We start from the raw sequence: 19,785 nt of genomic DNA, 5'->3' as shown, positions 1-19,785 counted from the left end.
CTTGCTCTAATGTCTTTACCCTAGGTTGTTTTTGCTGTCATTGCTATCTATACTAGAAGAATGTAGGAGTGTATCTGAGGGCGATATGGAAGATCAAGGCACAGTTTAGCAAAAGCAGTAGCAATCGCACTTAGACTTCTATACCACTTCACAGTGCTTTACAGCCCTCTCTAAGCAGTTTACAGAGCCAGCATATTGCCCCCCAAACAATCTGGGTCCTCATTTTACTGACCTGGGGAGGATGGAAGGCCGAGTCAACCTTGAGCCGGTGAGAATCGATGTTTGATGTTTATGCTCAGTACTGTGAAAAAGAGGAGTTTTTCAATCACTGCAGCTCCGTTAATTTTTTTGTTGCTAAAAGATTAGTAAAATATTACCTTTAAATTATTGCTCCAAATAATTTCAAAGAGAAAGCAATTTGGAGGTAGATCATTTATGGGGCAGAAATACCTGAACTGGATGTCCATCTTCCAAATGCAGCCTCCTCTCTCTCCCCTCCTCCTTTATTCAACACACGATCATCTTTTCCATTCTCAAACTGGCGGTGACATAGAGAAAAGCTTAAGGGTAGCTTAAACCGAAGGACAGGGGCGAGCCATCTCAAACTGATTTATGTAGCCAATAACGTGGGACTACAGTAAAGTCTGCCAGTGTGACTCTAAAATATTCTTCAAGCCATTCCCAGCATGCAAATATGGTCATGCTGGTAGTGGCAAAGAATGTTACCAATCACACTTTGTACCATTTACGCTCTTGCATGCCTACATTCCTTTAAACTGACTGGTGAGCTGCTAAGCCTGCAGTTGGATTTGCAGCTTATAGTCTGAAATTCAGAATCCAATTTAACTGTGCAATTCTTGACAGCCTTCGGGCAAGTAATTCTGGCTCAGTTACTTTGTCTGTGATATCCATATTAACATATTGCCACTACAAACAATCCTCAACTTACAACCACATTTGGAGCCTGCCTGGCTGAAGATGTCTTCTGACAATAAGGGAAAGATCCACAAATACATTCACAGATCTCACTCTGCATCAGTGACTTTTCAGGGCCTTTGCACGTAGGACGGCCATAGTGATGAGAATCGCTCCACCAACAGGTTAGTCAATTCTGCCCAGCGGGGAAAGCAATTATCAAAATCTATCTTTGATTTTGAATGAACAGGTGTACACAACTGCTGTGTAGTTGGATGGAGGCTTTAAAGACACCTTCCAAATTGCTTGAATTGGCCCTTGAATTGCTGTTGCTATTCTGAAGAATACTAATTCCATGTAAATGAAACAGCTATGGTAAAAACCACTCAACATTCCTAAGGAACAGTGGAAGAACTTCCTCGTGCTTCTTCCTATGGCCCTTGCTGTGTATGTGTGATTAATCAGTCACATGTAGAGTGAAGGGGAAGGAAACACTGGCAAGTGTCGCAAGGGAATGGCAAGGTTGGTTGCAAGTAGTCATGGCTAGTAGCATCTATTTTTTTCTGTACCTCTGTGTTCTGCTTGTGACCTTTCACCTGGCCCACAAGAAGAAAGAACTCCTGTCAGTTTCAACCCAGTTCCCATGTATCCCTTAGTGACCACAGTTGGCAACTCCATAGCTAAGTTTCCCAGTCACTTAACAGAAAATCCCATGACTGTGATAGACCTATGTCACTTCCCATTCGGTCATTAAGCGAGAGATCATGTGACCACGACTTGCAATTTTACTTCCGCATTCTCCATTAATTCTGCTTGTTGGAAGCTGGTTGTGAAGCAAATGGTGATTACGTGACCATGGGACGTTGTGATAGTTGTAAATACAAGGATTAGATACAAAGGTGTGTTCTTTTACATTATATAACTCTGAATTAAGTGAGTTAAATGAGAGAATTAATTTGTAAGCTAGGAGTACCTGTAAATACGGCAAGGAAATGGCAATCTGGCAGCAATAAGGAGGTGCAAGATGTGGCCTGCGTAACACCCCAAATGGCATGGGAATAAAAAAAAATGACATCAACCACTGGTAATCAATAGACTCACACCCTGGATGGTATCTCTTTACTCTCCTACCATCGGGTAGGAGATATAGGAGTATAGCCAGCTGTACCAACAGGCTGAAAAACAGCTTTTATCCATGGGCTGTTAGGCTTTTGAATGGGATATAATCTCTGTGAACTTATGCAGAATTGACTTGGGAGGCCGGTGTGTGGTGTAGTTGGTTCACATGGTGTGGTAGGATGGAGGGTTTGTTGTCACTGTGTGTTGGGGGGAGGGAGCACGGGGAGAGGCTCAGCTAATCTCAATGTACACATGTTGTACTTTGACAATAAAGGTTTATTTATTTATTTATTTATTATTTATTTATTTATTTATTTATTTATTTATTTATTTATTTATATTTATTTATTTATTTATTTAGATAATACAGCCAGAAAGAAGCAGTGGAAGACTGGCAATACATTCATTAACAAGTATTAATAAACACTTGGCAGAATCTATCACTCTCTCCTACTTTAAATCTGGTTGATTTAAAGTGAATGTTTAAATTAAATGTTCTTTTATTAGGGTTATTGTTGAAGACAAGACTAGTGCTCTTCCAGAAAGAGCAGTAAAATTGTGCATTTAAGAAACTGGGTAATATTGAGAGACACATTATGCAGTCAACTGGGCGTCTGGTCTCTCAGGCAGCATGAGCTAAAGTGGCCATGGAGGGAAGTGCCCATTGAGCAGAAGAAAGGGAACGTAGTTGCAGCAGCCTAAAATGGCTGCTGACTGCATCCTCTCCAGCATCATTAATGAGCTGTTATAGTTCATTTATATGGTGTGATATATCAGAAGATGAGGGGGAACACTGCTATAAAACAGGAACAGGTAAACATGGATTTAAACTGATTCTGTAATAGCTGAGGATTAGAGATATATGTCCTGTAAAAAAAAAGTTAGAGAAACTCTTTTTGCCATGGTTAATGGGATGTCAGGATAAGCCACAGATAATTAGATAACTTAATGGGAGGACACTATCGTGCCGCTAACATTAAAATAAGATTCAGATTATCAGTCAGTTACCTTCGATGTTGGATGCTTCATTTTATGCATACGTTTCATTTTATTGTTCACCTCCAGTGGCAAAATCGATGGAATGGCAGATGGGAATGGCAGATGGGAAGCCTGACACATGAAGTGGGCACAGTCTACTGGAATTGAGTGGATTTATTACATACTCAGTTAGGAAACTGCCTCATTCAGAATCAGACCAGCTTGGCTGGCTGAGGAATTCTGGGAATTGAAGTCCACCCATCTTCAAGTGACCAAGGTTGAGAAACACTGTTCCAGTCTAATAGGGGTACTTTAGGAGGGTGTTTTTTTGCAGATGTTCGGAGTACTATGTTGTGGGAAGATGGAATATAAATTTAATGAATAAATAAAAGCCACGCACCTAATTGTAATCTGAAAACACCCATATAGAAATACCAACCAGTGTGCATACGTACATAATAATACTCTGTAGCAGTGTCATAAGCTCAAGCATGCTGACTTCAGTATATGCGTGTTCAACTATATATTGTATGGTAAGGCTACTTTCACCCTTTTAACATGCAATGGCTGTTTTTCTGATATCAATATTGTTGCCTTATTTGGTCCAAAGAATATTTAAGCTAGCAGAGGTTCTGTGCCAAGCCTTTATCAACTAAGACAGCACTCAACAGCTCCGGTTATGGTTGCCTCAGCTGCAACTTATCATCCATCTCGCAACCCCATTTCCTATTACTTATTTCTGGTCTCCCAGTTTCTACTCTGGTCTACACATTTCTCATCTGTTGTTCTTCTCACCCCTTTCCTGTGCAAATGAGTCATCCCAAGGCAAGAATGTTGGGGGCATCATGATTAAGCCAAAGAATTCCTGAGTTCATACTGGCCAAGTGGGGCAATCAAGCTGTAACTCTTTGCCCTTGTCAGGAAGGTCAGGCAAGGTCAATGGGTCATGCAGAGGAGATTATAAACTTTCCCCATATTTAGACCAAGGAAGAAGGTCTGTAGATTGGAGTCTTCTCATCCAAGATGAGATGCTTGGGTGCTTGGTGAAGAAAATCTTGTCCTATTTACAAACATGGGGCTGGTCACCGAGCAGTTGTCCCATGCAAGCTTGATTGAAATGAAGCGAGCTGGTCTGTTCAAGACCTGACCAGTTGCTTGCAGTTCGTGCCCCAGGATCTGATCTTTTCTGCTCTTCTGGCCTTTCAGGAGCCTTCATATAACCATAATCTGGTTACCTGGTTTCACCTTTGCTGTTTCCCCATCACCACCACCACCATCCCTTGTATCCCCAGCTCCTGGGAAGTCCTGGGTGGAGCTGTGGTTAATTTACCGACCTGCCCAGTCTCTAATTAGAGTTGGCGCCCCCTGGAAGGGTTATCGCAACTCCCCCCTCCATTACTTCGGATGAGGGGCAGGACCTCTCCGGGAGGGAGGTTTTCTACCCCGGATTTGTCTTGGTCTGAGATCATCCCGGGGGCGGCGTCTGTCTCCCTCCTCCCTGCGACTCCCTCCATTTGTTGCCGTCGCCCCCTCCCTGCTCTCTCTTTCCTCCCGCCGACTCTGCTCTTTTACCAATTAAGGCTCGCTGAGCCGCCCGCCCGGCCGGTGTCCTCCCGCCACCCCCCATCGCTCGGCCATTCCGTGCCGAACTCCGGCCCGAGACGTTCCGTCCGTCCGTCCGCTCCTCCATCCCTCCGTGGCGGCGGGGCAGACGGCTACGCCACAATCCCGGAGGATCCGTCGATCCGAAGAGGTGAGAAGGGACCACGGGACGGAGGACGGGGAAGGGCGAGGGGACCGGGGATCGCCGCAAGGTTGGGATGTGGAGAGGCAGACGGCGCGGGAAGAGGAAGCGGAGCAGGGATGGACGGAGGAGGGCGAGAAGCGGAATGGGAAGGGAAGCGCGGGGGCGAGAGAGGTAGGGACTGGATGGCGGACCGAAGGGAAAGGATGAGGCAAAGGCGGGCTGACAGAAAAGGGAAGGAAGGAGGGAGGGAAGGAAGGAAGGGGTAATGAGGGGGGACAGTGGGATAACTAGCACCTAGGCAGAGAGGATACTGGAGCTCTGGGAAGAGTGAATGTGGAAAGAGGGGATAAGAAGAGATTCCAGCTTCTAAGTCAAAGTCGAGAGGTTGAGAGATTGGAGCTTATATTGCCTCTCTTCCTTAACACTCTGCTCACAGTTCCCTGGTCCCCACTGGAGAGAGCAGGATCCCAGAACTTTATATGTATGCGCATTGGCAGATTGCTTCCCTCTCTTTATGGGCAAATGTAAGCATTGGAAAGTGTTCATTCAAGACTATGGCAACGTAAACGTCCTTGCACACACTGTTCCATCTGTATCATTTTGCCAAGGGGCTAGAAAATCACATCACACGTTAAAGTCAGGACTTGTGGTCAAACCCACATGAATGAGCCTCCTGCTGAATGCGGTAGCATGCCACAATTGCCGTAGGGTGATAGGATCAATCAGGTGATTAAGCACATATGCCCTGATAAATCAAAGATTCTCTTCTCCTCATGGATAGCCAGTCTGGAACTGTATGTGTATCTGTTTAGAAAAACAAACCGGGGAGACTAGCTGGGAGTTTGGGAGCCTATAATTGTTGTAATGCGGTTGCAAGATTGCTCTCTGAATTAGTAGCTGAGAATGTTGCTCAACAGACAAAGTTAGCAATCAGCAAAGGAGGTTACAATTTCTACCCCACTGGATAAGCATGGCTTTGAAATCAGACAAAGCTAAGAGATGTGGATGCTGAACAAGTAAAATGAAAATAGCTGCCCCACCACTATCACAGTAGTCTTAGGTTGGATGTTATCTGTCACAAAACTTCTCCCGAAATTCAGTTGAAACTGTACTCCTGCCCATCTGAGTTTGCACAAAATTCCTTAAAACAACTGTGTCTTCCTGTGTCAGTACTGTCTATTGCTTATCTTCACTGTCCTTGATGGATAGGAGATATAAATATTTGGAACAGTTTTTTAATCATTCTGGACTGCAAAAAGAGTGTTAAATTATACCAAACTAAACTTATCTGTTATAAGTGATTTTTAATTATGTGCCCATCGTGCTTGATTGCATGACATAAAGCCTACATTTCTGATTGCTTTTTCCTATATGGCCATACAAAGGCAATCATATATTCTCTTGAGAAAATTTCTGAGACTGAAAAAATGTCACCCACAAAATGTTCCCCACAATATATCACAGTATTAGTCACAAAGTGCCACTTACCAACTGTCAGCTAGAAATGTGTGGGAAAGACAAGGGTGAGGGATATATTTCAAAGCAAATTCACACTCTGTGAACATCTTGCTATATCATGTGGGAAATTCTTCATGTTTCTTACCCTTATAATAACCCCTCACAGTAAGGTAGGCTGAGAGATAGAAATTCATAGAGAGACAGTAAACATTGCTCAGAATCCAAGAAGCCACAATTCCAGTAAACTTGAAAAGTGGTTTTCCTTAAATGGCCAAGTGAAAGTCCTATTGCACATTAACAAATGTACCAAAAACGTGTGGGGTTATGAAAGAAAAAAACAGAAGTGTTTTATGTGAATCTGTACTTATGGACAACTTGGTTCCTACCTTTCCCAGTTCTCCAAATACCATATTCAAGTTACCATACAAGGAAAATCTGTGGCTCTGATGCATATGTATTCAAAAACAAATCCTACTGCAATTCAAACATGATTACCTCATACCAAGTCCCACTAAAGTGAATGATGGCTGGGAATTCTGGAAATAGTAGTACCTGGAGGGTGGCACATTTTAAAAAGGTGCATTAAGTCTTTTGAACACCATTAGCCCTAAGTGACATAGCCAAGTACCATAGAATACAGGAGCAGGAAGATGATAGAGATTATCCCCCTCCCCCTCACACACAGCCCAATTGGAAAGGAATGCATTCCATAGTTAGCTGGGTTTGAGATCTTAAAATTCAAGACATCTAATCATTCTAGCTACTTTAAATTATTTCAAGGAATCCACCTCCCAGGCCTCACACACACTGAATGACAATTCTCACTAATTCCAATGAACATGATATCTATAATCCACTCTGAATTACAATGGTACCTCAGTACTCATCATTAATTGGTTCTGGGAGGCACAATGAGTACAAAAATGAGTACTGGGACAAAATTTTCACATGCAAATGGGTTGAGTACCAATAGGTTGAGTTCCAAAGCAGTTGAGTACCAAGGTACCATTGTATATTATCCAAGGCATTCTAGCTTTCTGTTGAAGATCATCAGGAACAGGATGGGTCCACCCTCAGTTTTGGTGAGGTAAAGCCTTATTGGCCACATTAATAGGCCTGAGAAACGTAATTCAGTGGCAAAAACTGGATCACCTGCACAGGAGTCTTTGATGATGCCTTCTGGTGAACATCAGATGCATTTTTATCTTTTATTCTCTCCTTCTCTCCCTCCCTCCCTCCGAGAGAGAGAGAGAGGAGAGAAAGTGCCATTGTGAGGTAAAGTAGTTTTCCCTGTTTGGTTCCTTCCAGAACTATCGGAATGACAGCTTTCAGAATCCCCAGCCAACATTTGGGGGGAAGCAGGCTTAAGAAGTCTTTGCTTAGATCACTGAAGCCAAAATTCAAATCCCCATTCAGACAGGAAGCTGATTAGGTGTCTCTAAGCAGTTGCTACCTCTCAGGCCTGTTCTAAGAACCAAAGAGTAAGGCAGATCCTACGTGCTGCTCTGAATTGGCTGAAGGTAAAGTCAGATTAAAATGTAACAAGAAAAGTGGGCATGACTTTTTATACCATTATGCGTTGGGGAATTGCAGAAAGGGGTACCCTATGACTTGTTTTGTGCCTGAAACAAGGCCCCAATTTATTTTAGGTAATCCACCTGCCATGGATATGGGCAGAATTCTATTGCATAACCTGAACAGAGATAATCCAGGCATGTAGGTGCTCTCTAATGGATCCTCCCTGGCATCCTAAGTTTGAGGCACTTTCCTGAAATAACTTGCAATAAATTGCATCATTCCTGCAATTTTAATCACTGTTTCGCTATTCTACTGTAGGTAAAGGTAAACCATATCTTGTTTTAGCTTTGGGAAATACCACCACACTGGCTCAAAGAACTGAATCAAACTGACCTGCCTAAAATGGATAAGAAAGCAGTCAGTTTTTATATACAGTACCAAGCAACCTCATTGTAGGGTGAGAGAAAGTTGCTTTGGGAGACTTAAAAGCATGGCTATCATGGGTTCAGAATGCTTGTGTAAATAGTCCTTTGCCTTTATCTGTGGTAGGAAAAAATGTAGAATTCTTAATCATTTCTCTCTAGGGAATGTTATTTTTCAAGGCTATCAGTTGCCCTTTAATACCCATAAGCTACATTATTATGTCCACATGCTGGTAGGAAATTAAAAGTAAAACAATGCATGCCCAGCACAGCCATTTCCCTCACCCTTTTATTTTATGCTTATAAGGGAAATGGAGATTCCTAACATGGAATTAAATACAGAATCAGAAGGTTAAATTAACTAGAAAGGTTAAATTAAATTAATTAAATTGTTTTTCCTATCTTGAAATTTGAGGACTAGCTCATCGTCTTTGCCCCACCCTTAATTAATTAGGGTGTCAATGTTTGCAGCATGACAAGGGTCTTCTCTCATGCACACCATCCCCTCCCCATCAAATCTCCCCTTTCTTAGCTGTAACCACACATACATTTTGTATGTACACATAAAATTGATTGTGCCTCTTTCCTCTCTGGCCGTCTTTCAGTCCTGCCTTCTTGCCCACTTCTCCATCCCCAACCCCCAAGCCCCTGGGGAGGGTCTGTCTAGTTATTTTAAAAACCCAAAGAAATGAAGCTCTCCAAATAAGGGGAAAATATGAAGACGGGTCCCTAAGCTTGGAGCTTTAGAAGGGGGGGGCACATTGGGAAAGGAGGCAAGCCTACCACCTATTGGTGAAACCTTGGAACTGCAGCCATCTTTTTTATAACACACAGATCCTATCCCTCCCAATCACACACAGACACACCTTTTTTTTAGAGAATCGAATTGCTCGGCTGCCACTGCCTCCAAACACAATGGTCCGGGAGGAGGGAGAAATGAAAACTCCTCTGCGTTTATTTTCTGTAGCACAAGGCCATATTTTTCCCCCATTCATCATGAATGAGAGACACTCCCAATTGCTGAGGGGACTGCCTGGCAATCAGACAGAGGGAAATAATCATTATTCTATATGTTATTGTTGAATTCCCACCCCAATGCAGGGAATGGTCCTTGTCTCTTTCTGATACACTAAAATAAAGAAAGTTGGCTCACAGGAGCAGAGCAGGAATGACAGCCCACTGCCCCACAAGCCACTGTAGCCAAGGTCTGCAAAAACATGCTGCAACCTGAGGCGGGAAATCTAATGAAAAAGAAAAAGTAGTACTAATTAAATTAAATTAATTAAAGTAGTACTTTCTTTAATTGAACTTAAACCTGATGTTGGGAAAAACTCTGCTTTGCTTCGACCTCTATGCTTAACTGAGAATATTTTACTCACAATACCCACTCATGTGCTAATGCCCCAGCTGCAAGAGTAACTTCAGCTGTTTTTTAGATTAGCAGACTTCTTAAGAGTCACTCTGTATCTGAGAGGGCAGCTGACACTCTTTTGCAATAAAGGAAATGATGTTAGACTCCAACTCTCAATATTAAAGAAGCTTCACACAACCTAAATGTGGACCCCCAGTGGCCTCTGTATTTCTTAACAACACTGCAAATGTTAGAGGCAGCAAAATGTCTTTGGCTGCTATGAAAGACACATATTTTAGATAGTTGCCTGGAGCTCACTTCTCCAGAACAGTTTCACAATCTCAGTAACTTTTAAGATGTGTGGACTTCAACTCCCAGAGTTCCCTACCCAGCATGCCTGCATGCCGGAATTTCCCAGCCGGAAGTCTGGGAATTGAAGTCCACGCATCTCAAAGTTGCTGAGGTTGAGAAACACTGTCCTAGAACTCTATGAGAACTCCAACGAGACCATATTTCAGGGTGTAACTACTCTTCTACAAGTAGGTAGCAGGAAAAGCCTCCATGCAAATAAAAGCAGCTTTTTAAGTGAGGGCAAAATTTTAAGGCCTTGCCCTTAAAATATAGCACGGCAGCTGTCAGATACATGTTTGGTTTTATGGACAGGATAACATAAGTGTTGGGGAGTCGAATCCATCAGAAAGTTCTCCAGTTAAAGTTATTCATTTCAATGAGAAAATTATTCCTACGATTTTGAGTGGTCATAGCATTAGTGGAAGTAATTTTATTTATTATAATTTAAACTGTGGGCTAGCTTTGTGTAATGGTTAAGGCATCAGACTAGAAACCAGGAGTTTGTGAGTTCTATCCCACCTTGGGCATGAAGCCAGCCTGCGTAACCTTGGGCCAGTTCCTCTCCCCACCCCCCCAGAAAGCAAGGCCAAACCACTTCTAAAAAACCTTGCCAGAAAAATTGCAGGGATTTGCAGTTGCCAGGAGTCAACTGCACCAAAAAACAAAGTGCCCTTTTGTCCTGAAGCTCCCAAACACCTGTAGCAGATTGATTTAAAAGTAGGTGGTAATAAGAGCAAAGTGCTGCTATCATGTTCTGGATGGATTCTTTTTATTGAACAGAAATAAATAGGTGAGCTGTTTTAAAATATAGAAATATAATAATTGTTTTCCACAGTCTGTTGCTTGGGGATAATAATTCAAAGGCACCAGTTTCATAAAGGTTAAAGACTACTGCATGGATCTCTGCTTCGTGAAAAAACAGATTTTCAGGACATCTAGATTATTTTCTTCATAAAAACAGTGGATTGGGTAGGGATATGCACATGATAGGGTAGAATTATACTGATGGGAAGTGCTTGATTCCCGAAGGCTTGCATTTAGTTGTTTGGAGAAAATCAAGAGTTAAGAAAGAAAGTAGATTGTAATTGGGAATAGATATATTGTTCTGTTAAATCTACTTCAGATTCTATAGATTTACCTTTTATTCCGTTGGCAGAGCTTTTTGCACCATCTGTTAAAATGGCAGTTGTGCCACTGATGACCAAACAATGCTTTTTTCCATACATTTCAATCCTTCTATTCAAATAATCACAGAAAGGACAATGTTTTGTTTAGGTAAAATTCACACATAGTTCTACATGTACTATGTATACTCCAAATCCAGACAAATGACTGTGTGCATGTGGAATTGCATAATCCAATTTATTTGAGTAGTAGTCTCTCTAGGGCAGGGGTAGGCAACCTTGGCTCTTTTATGACTCATGGACTTCAACTCCCAGTGTATATTTGTGGAAATAGCTAGGTGTTCCAGCAATAAATATAGAAATTGAATCTTTCCCTTACAGGATCATCACCACCTCCACATTGATTGGAAGGAACAATTCTTTAACCAAGTCTGAACTATTCACAGCTGCAAAATTATGTGTATGCTGCTACTTAGTTTACCATTTAATATGTGCTTATTTGGTGTTACCTCCCAAAGAACTCAGTGGGAGGTGTGATTGTTTTTATAGGATTGCACTGCTAAAATATGTTGCACAGAATATTTGGTCCCACGATGATACACACAGACTCTCATAAACAGAAAAACAGTTGGATCTATACAGAGGGAGATAGGAAAACAAACTTGTCCTCCTTTAGGTGTGATGCATGTATTTTCTTTCCATCTCCCTCATTAAAACCCAGATGCTATAATAATCATAATATTTTTGTAGCAGGCTTATGATCCGTTAAAAGGGACCTGCCAAATCTAAGACGACTCCTCCCCAGTACTGTAGTCTCTGTTATTTTGCTAAACTATGGTTTTAATAGCGACTATGACCTATCCTAAGTATATTTTGACAGTATCTATAGTGGGTTAGGATGGGTTAGGATGGGTTAGGATGCTGAGCTTGTCGATCAGAAGGTCGGCAGTTTGGCGGGTCGAATCCCGAGTGCCGCGTAGCAGAGTGAGCGCCTGTTACTCGTCCCAGCTTCTGCCAACCTAGCAGTTCGAAAGCACGTAAAAATGCAAGTAGAAAAATAGGGACCACTCCGGTGGGAAGGTAACAGCGTTCCGTGCGCCTTTGGCGTCTAGTCATGCCGGCCACATGACCACGGAGACGTCCTCGGACAAGCGCTAGCTCTTCGGCTTTGAAACGGAGATGAGCACCGGCCCCTAGAGTCAGAAACGACTAGCACGCATGTGCGGGGGAACCTTTACCTTTACCTATAGTATGATTAACTGATTGAACAGAGGTAAGCATTCAATTATTTATACATAATTGTATCTTATCAATAATCTTACTAATAATATTACTCTATATTTATCTTTGATTTACAACCAGAAATTCAGCATTTCTTATTGGGCAATAGTATCCTGTGCGGAGCTGTGTCACTGCCCTTTCTGAAGCCATCTTGACTCCAATACAGGTAGTCCTTGACTTAACAGTTCATCTAGTGACCGTTCAAAATTACAATGGCACTAAAAAAAAGTGACTCATGACCATTTTTCATATTTACGACCATTGCAGCATCCCTGCGGTCACATGATCAAAATTCAGACGCTTGGCAACTGACTCATCTTTATGACGGTTGCCATGTCCCGGGGTCATGTGATCACCTTTTGCGACCTTCATGACATGCAAAGTCAGTGGGAAAGCCAGATTCGCTTAACAACTGTGTTACTAACTTAACAACTGCAAAGATGCACTTAACAAAAGTGGCAAGCAAGGTTGTAAAATGGTTGTACATCTCGCTTTAACAACAGAAATTTTGGGCTCAGTTGTGGTTGTAAGTTGAGGACTACCTGTAGCTGGAGTCAGGAGGCATTGTCACCTAGAGAAGCAAGATGCTCAGCCTCTATGCCTCCAGTTGGAGTGTCAAAACACCTTGTTCAGCTGCCTCATATCAAGAGGAATATCTTCTGAGCATGCAAAGTCAGTAAATTCGTTGATTAAGTGCAGGAGAGTGACTCCATTATGGTGTCTAGAAGGAGAAACCACAATAAAGGAGCACTTCAAAAAAAAAGTTTTGGCTAACCCAGGATTTCCCAACCATAGCAACTTTAAAACAGGTGGGCTTCAACTCCCAGATTTTCTCAGCTAGCCAATTCTGGGATTTGAAGTCCACTTGTCTTAAAGTTGTCAAGCATTGTTTCAGGCTTCACACAAAGCTAACAAGCAAATCACTAATACTTTAATGTCACTTCCATCCCATGCACGCACATGTATATCCATACATAGTTGCAGGATAGGAATAGTATCTTATAGGCCTGCAATCATGTGAAAACATTAACACTTGATTACTTAATATGCTCAATAAGCACTTAGCAGTAATGAAAGACCTGAATGCAATTATTGTCTGCCAAGAAATCAGCTCTGCGTGGATTTTATCTCAGGCCTTTGAGGGGGGTGGGGGGTGGGGAAGGCATGCATAGAGTCACTAAGTATTCAGAGAGGTTGAGAATAAAAGACAAAGGTGAGCAAAGTACTGTATAATAATTCCCTGTTTGGTATAATAAATACCAAAAGGGAGTGTTTTCAGATGCTTTCCCTGCCTTGATTAATTTTCTTCTCTACTGTTGGGGAAAAATAATAATGTGTAAGTACACAGAGGAGCCTTTAGGCTGCTACTGTATTGCAAATACCATGTGCTTTGTATTATTTCAATATAATTGATAACAACCTTGTATAATGACTAATGTTAGATTTTCCTGCACTATAGAAGATAAGAATGAATTATTTGCTTGAAACTTAGTTTATTCTGGGCTCAAAGACAGAGCTCACTCATTCATCCCCATTATTATTTTGACAGGAAATGTAATGGCTTCAAAAATGAATACGTTTTGTTCTTTTTCTGCAAAACTGGAACGGATGCCTCCATTCCTTGTTTGCCACTGCTTTATTATTGTTTATTAATTTGGTCTAGTAGTTAAGGCACCAGTTTAGAAACTGAGAGACTGAGTTCTAGTCCCTCCTTAGGCAAGAAAGCTGGCTGGGTGACTTTAGGCCAGTCACTTTCTCTCAGCCCACAAGGTTGTTGTTGTGGGGAAAGTAGAAGGAGAAAAGACTATTAGGTATGTATGTTGCCTTGAGCTATTGTGTGGGCAATCTATAATTACATTCGCAGCCTAAGACTGGTGGAAACTTAATTCAAGACAAGGACCCAAGAATTAATTATTAAGATAGCATCTAAGAATATAGGCAGATCTGAGCAGGATGAATTTTTTTGTAAAATTAGAATGTTCAGTTCTGACAAATGCAACATTTCCAGATACTGGGAGTCATTTAGATATTGCTCTGAGGTTTCTAGTCGCAATTGGTGTAATAACGGATTTCTTTTTTTCCAAAACGTTCAGCTTTATCTGCAATTCCCAGTATTTTGTAATTTTTTTCCTCAATCCTAGCATTACTTCATCTAGCAAATGATTATTATTCTACACTTGGTTAGTATTAGTATTATTATCAGTCTAAGACTGAAGGGAGAGCAAAGTTTGCCAGGGTCTATTTGTTTCAATGGCAGTATGCTGGTGTTAGTTTAGTTTTCTAGTAACCAGACATTTGAAAATTATAATTAAAAAAATGCCACTAGATGTGCACTGATTTCTGTGTCTGTTTCCACTGAGTAACATCTCTAATGTCAGGAGGCAAAAAAATCCAAATTTTAAAGCAGAGATGTCTTGGACTAAAACAAATCTATCTTGTCAGCTCCAGCTAATATATAGCTGGTATCTGGAAGAATTGGAAGGCTAGACAGTCTCCCTACTTTACAAGATCTCACTTTTGAGTCTGGAATATATATTTAATGATTTTTCTAGCTTCCAATCCATATATTAATTTGTCTGCTTTGCCCACCACCACCCACCCTTCAATACAGTCCTTTCACTTAAAGGAAGTGCCAGGATGAAATGATGAAAAAAGAAGCTGCACCAAATGAAACATTTCAAAACTGATCTCAGAAAGTTGGGTGTGGTTTCTATGAACCCATCGCAGCCACTTTGCTGAATCATGACTATATAAAGAATAAGTAGAAGAACCAAATATACACCAATAGAGGGCATTCCTGGGCAGCACTTCATTCTTTCTTCAAAAATGTCGCTGAGTCAACAATCAGTTCTTGTACTTTCTTGCCAACTAACAATTTGTTGGCTGTCAAAATCCTGCCAAAGTCCTGGAAATGCTCTTATCAGAATAAAACGTTGGGTTGAAGCTAGTATCTCCTGGGCATTTTTATTTTTGCTCTCCAAAGAACATTATTCCATTCTGGTGGGCACAGGTTCAGACATGTTTTGGTGGGAAATGCTAATCCCTCCAAATGTTTAACAAATTAAATGGATACAATCTACCAGAAAAGCTTTCATCTTTTGCGGCATGGAAATAAGTGACAGGCCTCAGGCGCCAACCATTAGCCACAGAGCTGCAGGGTTGTTGTTTTTTTGCAAGCAATAGTGACTGAACATGCAAGTCAAGACACTGTTACAGTCTGGATGTTCCAATCCAGTCCTCTCCCCCCCCCAAAAAAAAAGTTGGTACCTTCAAATGTGTTAAAACTACAAATATCAGAATTCCATTGGCCCTGATTTTTGAGAATGCAGGAGCTTATCATTCATCACATCTGGAGGGGGATCAGCATGTGCAGGCTGTACTAATCTGTGCATGCGTGGGTGTGTGCTTGAAAGGACTACACACTTTCAGAGGCACCCTATTGCACAATTAGAGCTCTGAACAAAACCAGATACTTCTTCTGTGAGGTTCCTTAGTCATTGCCCTTAGCTATGCTAGTCTGCCTGCCTGGAGATTAATTGCATGTATTTGTGTGTCTAAGTGAGAGAAAGCCGCGAGAAGGGTGGTGATGACAAGACGAGACTGGCCCTATTGCAGTCTTGTGGAAAGAGGGAGGGGAGGGCAAGGCAGAAAGAAAGACAGCTGCTTCTTCTTAGGTATATTCGACTCAGCTGAAGGAGACACAGCCAGACTGAGACAGGTAGATTCTTCAGCTCACACCTGAATTGGGTTTCCATTGCTGGGGGCGGGATAGGTGAGGACAGGAATGGTGTTTCATGAGAGAGAGAAAAATGAGGTAGCTCCTATTTGGTCAGTTAGTATAGGAATTTGGGAGAGGCACTAGCCCAGAAGGGTTCCCCCAAGCACTTTTCCTGGTTTGGGGTAGGAAATGGTCTGCCTCAAACCCACCTAAATGCTTGATCTCTTGGTGTCAAGCCTGTTTCCCTAGCTGACAAGTTTGGGTATCTCTGTGTACCATAGCCACAGATTGCAGGGCAGTAGATGCTGTATTTCACCTCTGCTTTGTAGCTGAACAGTAAAATAAGCTTTTCTGGCAGGCTGTTCTGCCATATTCCTCAGAATTTGACCCCCTCTTCTCTCTCTCCCTCCCCCTCCCCCCTATCTCCCGGCCTTCAAAAGTCCCTGAATCATTTGCTTTGAAGGGTGAGAGGGGAGGACTAAATTTACCATTCCTTCCCCATCCCACCCTCTTTCCCCCTGCCCTTTCATCTGTTTCCCCAGAGTGGAAGAAAAAGCGAAGGTGGGGTGGCTGGATCAGCGTCTGGCTCGTGAGTCACCTTGTCTAGCTCAGGCTGGAATTCCCGCCTCTTTTTTTCCTCTCCTCCCCTACTTCCTCATCCCCCACTACCCCAGCGTGTACCATCCTTCAAACCTTAGTGTTACAGAAGGGGCTGTTTGGGCTTCTCCCAAAACCTTTGCAGCATTGTCCTTCCTAATCTATACTCTCGCTGGCTGTCCCGCCCACTCCTGTTTTTTCAGTAGGTACATCTTAAGTTACCCCGTCCAGCTTCTTGCCTAATCAGGCGCTTTCCCAAAATCCCCATCCAGAGCGGTCTGGCGCTAAAGGGAAGATAACAACATGGGAAAGGCTGATATGACGTTTAACCAAAAGTACCCGCTTGGTTATCATAGAATTGACTCGCATGTGAGCGCGTACAGGATTGGAAAATATCTTTGCTTTCGACTTTTTCCTCTGCATCCCAAGTCGGTCGCTGTAGTAGGGACACAGGCTTGCAGCTTTTTTTTTTTTTGTACGCTGCTGGGTGGTGATTTGATTTCGAGATAATCATCTTTTTTTTTCCTCCTTCGCAGCTCTAGGTGTATGAACTTTCCAGCCTTGTTCCTCTTTGTCTTTGCTCGCCTCGGGGCAGTTACTTGTTCGAGGAGGGGGCCGTACCTTCCCAGCACACGCCCCCCCACACCTCCCTCCCATCCATCAATCTCGCCTTCCGCTCCTGACCCCGCCTGGCTTAAAGATCTCCCGCTCCTCTGTTTCCAATCTGCAGGATCCTGCGCCTTTAAACCCGGACCCAACCCACCCAAGCGCCGGGGTCCCACCCACCCTCAAGCCCCAGTTAAAATGAGCGGGTCTCAAGCGCGACTCCATCAGGCCGCAGGAGCGGGTGCAGTCAGCGGCGGCGGCGGCGGCGGCGGAGGAGGAGGTGGTGCCGGCGGTGCCCAGGGGGAGGCGGCTGCCGAGATGCCGGCCACCGAGAAGGACCTGGCAGAGGATGCGCCCTGGAAGAAAATCCAACAGAACACCTTCACGCGTTGGTGCAACGAGCACCTGAAATGCGTCAACAAGCGCATCGCCAACTTGCAGGCGGACCTGGGCGACGGGCTGCGCCTCATTGCCCTGCTCGAAGTGCTGAGCCAGAAGAAGATGGGGCGCAAATACAACACGCGTCCCACCTTCCGGCAGATGCAGCTGGAGAACGTGTCGGTGGCTCTGGAGTTCCTGGAGAGGGAGAACATCAAGCTGGTCTCTATCGGTAAGTCCTGAGGGAGGGGGGGGCGGGAGGAGGGGGGATGGAAAGGTGTGTTTTGGGGTTTTTTTGCCCGGGAGGTCGTACGTATTTGGGACGGTCACGGGTGGGGAGTAAGCCGGCCCTGAATTAAATACGGCGACAGGGAAAAGGACATTGGAAGCATCGGGAAAAGTTTTCCCATTAGAAGCGCGGTGAAGACTGGAAAAGTGGGGAGGGGCGGGCCCGGAGGGGGGAGGGATCGCGTTGTTCTCAGTTGGCGAGGCCCAGGTGCGGAGGGGAGGGGCGCGCTTTGGAGCCCCTCCCGCTTAGGGTGTGTGTGTGTGTGTGTGTGTGTGATCCTCAGCCTGGCGGGATGTTACCGGGGTGTGTGTGTGTGTGTGTGTGTGATCCTCAGCCTGGCGGGATGTTACCGGGGTGTGTGTGTGTGTGTGTGCGTGTGTGTGTGTCGTGGGGCTTGCTAAACGGGGTGCTGCTGCTTTCTGGAGAAGTGGACTCGCTCGGCCGGGGCCTGTTTTTAAGGGGTGGGGTTGGCCTTACGACGGCGCATCTGGGCGTGGTGAGAAGGCAGTGGCCCACTCCCGTTTCTGCCTTTCTCTTCTTTTTTTTAAGGGGAAGGCCTTTTTCCTCCTCCTTCCTCCCGCCCCACCCCACCCCACAATCAACCCCCCCCCCCAAGCCTCATTACCCCCGAAGATAATGAGTTTCTTCCCGGGCCGGCCTCCCTTTGCCTTGGGTTCCTCGGACAGTCTTAGTAATTCATCCCTGTGTTTCTAAACCTTTCTGGCCTGGCACACACCTCGGCTCTCTCGTTTGGCTAGGGCAGGGGTAGGCAACCTTGGCTCTTTTATGACTCGTGGACTTCAACTCCCAGAATTCCTGAGCCAGCCTTGCTGGCTCAGGAATTCTGGGAGTTGAAGTCCACGAGTCATAAAAGAGCCAAGGTTGCCTACCCCTGGGCTAGGGAAAGGCCCGTTAACTTCTTGGTGGAGGCGGGCGGAGTGAGGTTTGGGAGGAGGGCTCCACGCTTCATCTGCTTTTGATTCCAGAACCATGGTCGATTTCCCCTTGCGCTGCCCCCTCCTTTCTTTTCCAGTCCCCTTCCCCCCCCCACTCCACTTCCCTTTGATCTTCCCTCCTGCCAGACTGGGGGGGGGGAACAAAGTTAGAAACTTGCAGCCACAGAGAGAGGGCGGGTCAGGGCGAAAAGATGTGCCTGAGCCTCTAGGTTTGGAGGCTGCCTTGATAGCCTCTGGAAAGCCTTTAGTCAGACCTGCAATGCCTTTTTTCGGTGTGTTTCTACAAGGTCAGTACTCCAGTTTGGCCTGACGCAGCCCTTGGAGGCCTGACGCTGCTCTCTTGCAGCCACAATAGGATCTCAGCCTGTAATATTGGCATGGCTGCATTCCAGAGAAGGAATGAATTGGCTTGAAGCATGTTTTTTCCCCCCTTTCTTTACCATTGGACCTTACTGCAGGGTGGGAAGTCTGTGGTCCATCCTATGCTTGCTGGGCTGCAATTCCATTGAGTCTTAGCTAGTGTGGGAAAGAATGACGACTCTTCTGCCCACTAATATTTGGCAAGATTTCCTATCTTGTCATATCAAAGAGGCTAGAAGCTGTAGCTTAAAATAGATCCCCCAACTACTCTGGGCCACTGGGAGAAAGACTATGCCTAAAAATACTGGCAGCTTCCCATAAACCTTATATGTGGAAGGAAGTCGGGCTAAACTGCACTCAGGCTGCCTGTTTTGCCTTGCACTTCTAGACTACATGGGGGGGGGGGAAACTAGTTTATGGTGACTTGTATGTAAAAATTGATATTAAAAGGGGTTGCTGCTGCTCTCTGCCATCTGCAGGTGGCTACATCTCCTCTATCTTCTGCTGGAGTTGGCTTCTGGATGATGCTGAATTTTTCCAAGCAATTAAAAGGAGGCAGTATTTGACTCATTAGTCATTTAATGTTTGGGCTGTGCCCATGATCGGCAATGTGGAGG

General features: G+C 44.1%; 1 protein-coding gene across 4 annotated transcripts in view; it reads left to right on the top strand.

Moving 5' to 3' along the window:
• Positions 1 to 4,599: 4,599 nt before the first annotated feature.
• Positions 4,600 to 19,785, top strand: part of FLNA (filamin A) — an 85,671-nt gene continuing 70,485 nt past the window's right edge. For all 4 annotated transcript variants that reach the window (XM_081320612.1, XM_081320610.1, XM_081320611.1 and 1 more), the window contains exons 1-2: positions 4,600 to 4,765; positions 17,310 to 17,795. In XM_081320612.1, coding sequence (XP_081176738.1) covers positions 17,384 to 17,795 — 412 coding nt within the window. In that variant the 5' untranslated portion in view covers positions 4,600 to 4,765; positions 17,310 to 17,383. The remainder of the gene's footprint in view (positions 4,766 to 17,309; positions 17,796 to 19,785) is intronic.

The sequence above is a fragment of the Vipera berus genome (assembly GCF_964194415.1).
Source record: "Vipera berus genome assembly, chromosome: 2".
Classification (NCBI taxonomy): Eukaryota; Metazoa; Chordata; class Lepidosauria; order Squamata; family Viperidae; genus Vipera; species Vipera berus.
This window is presented reverse-complemented; position numbering and strand designations above follow the sequence as displayed.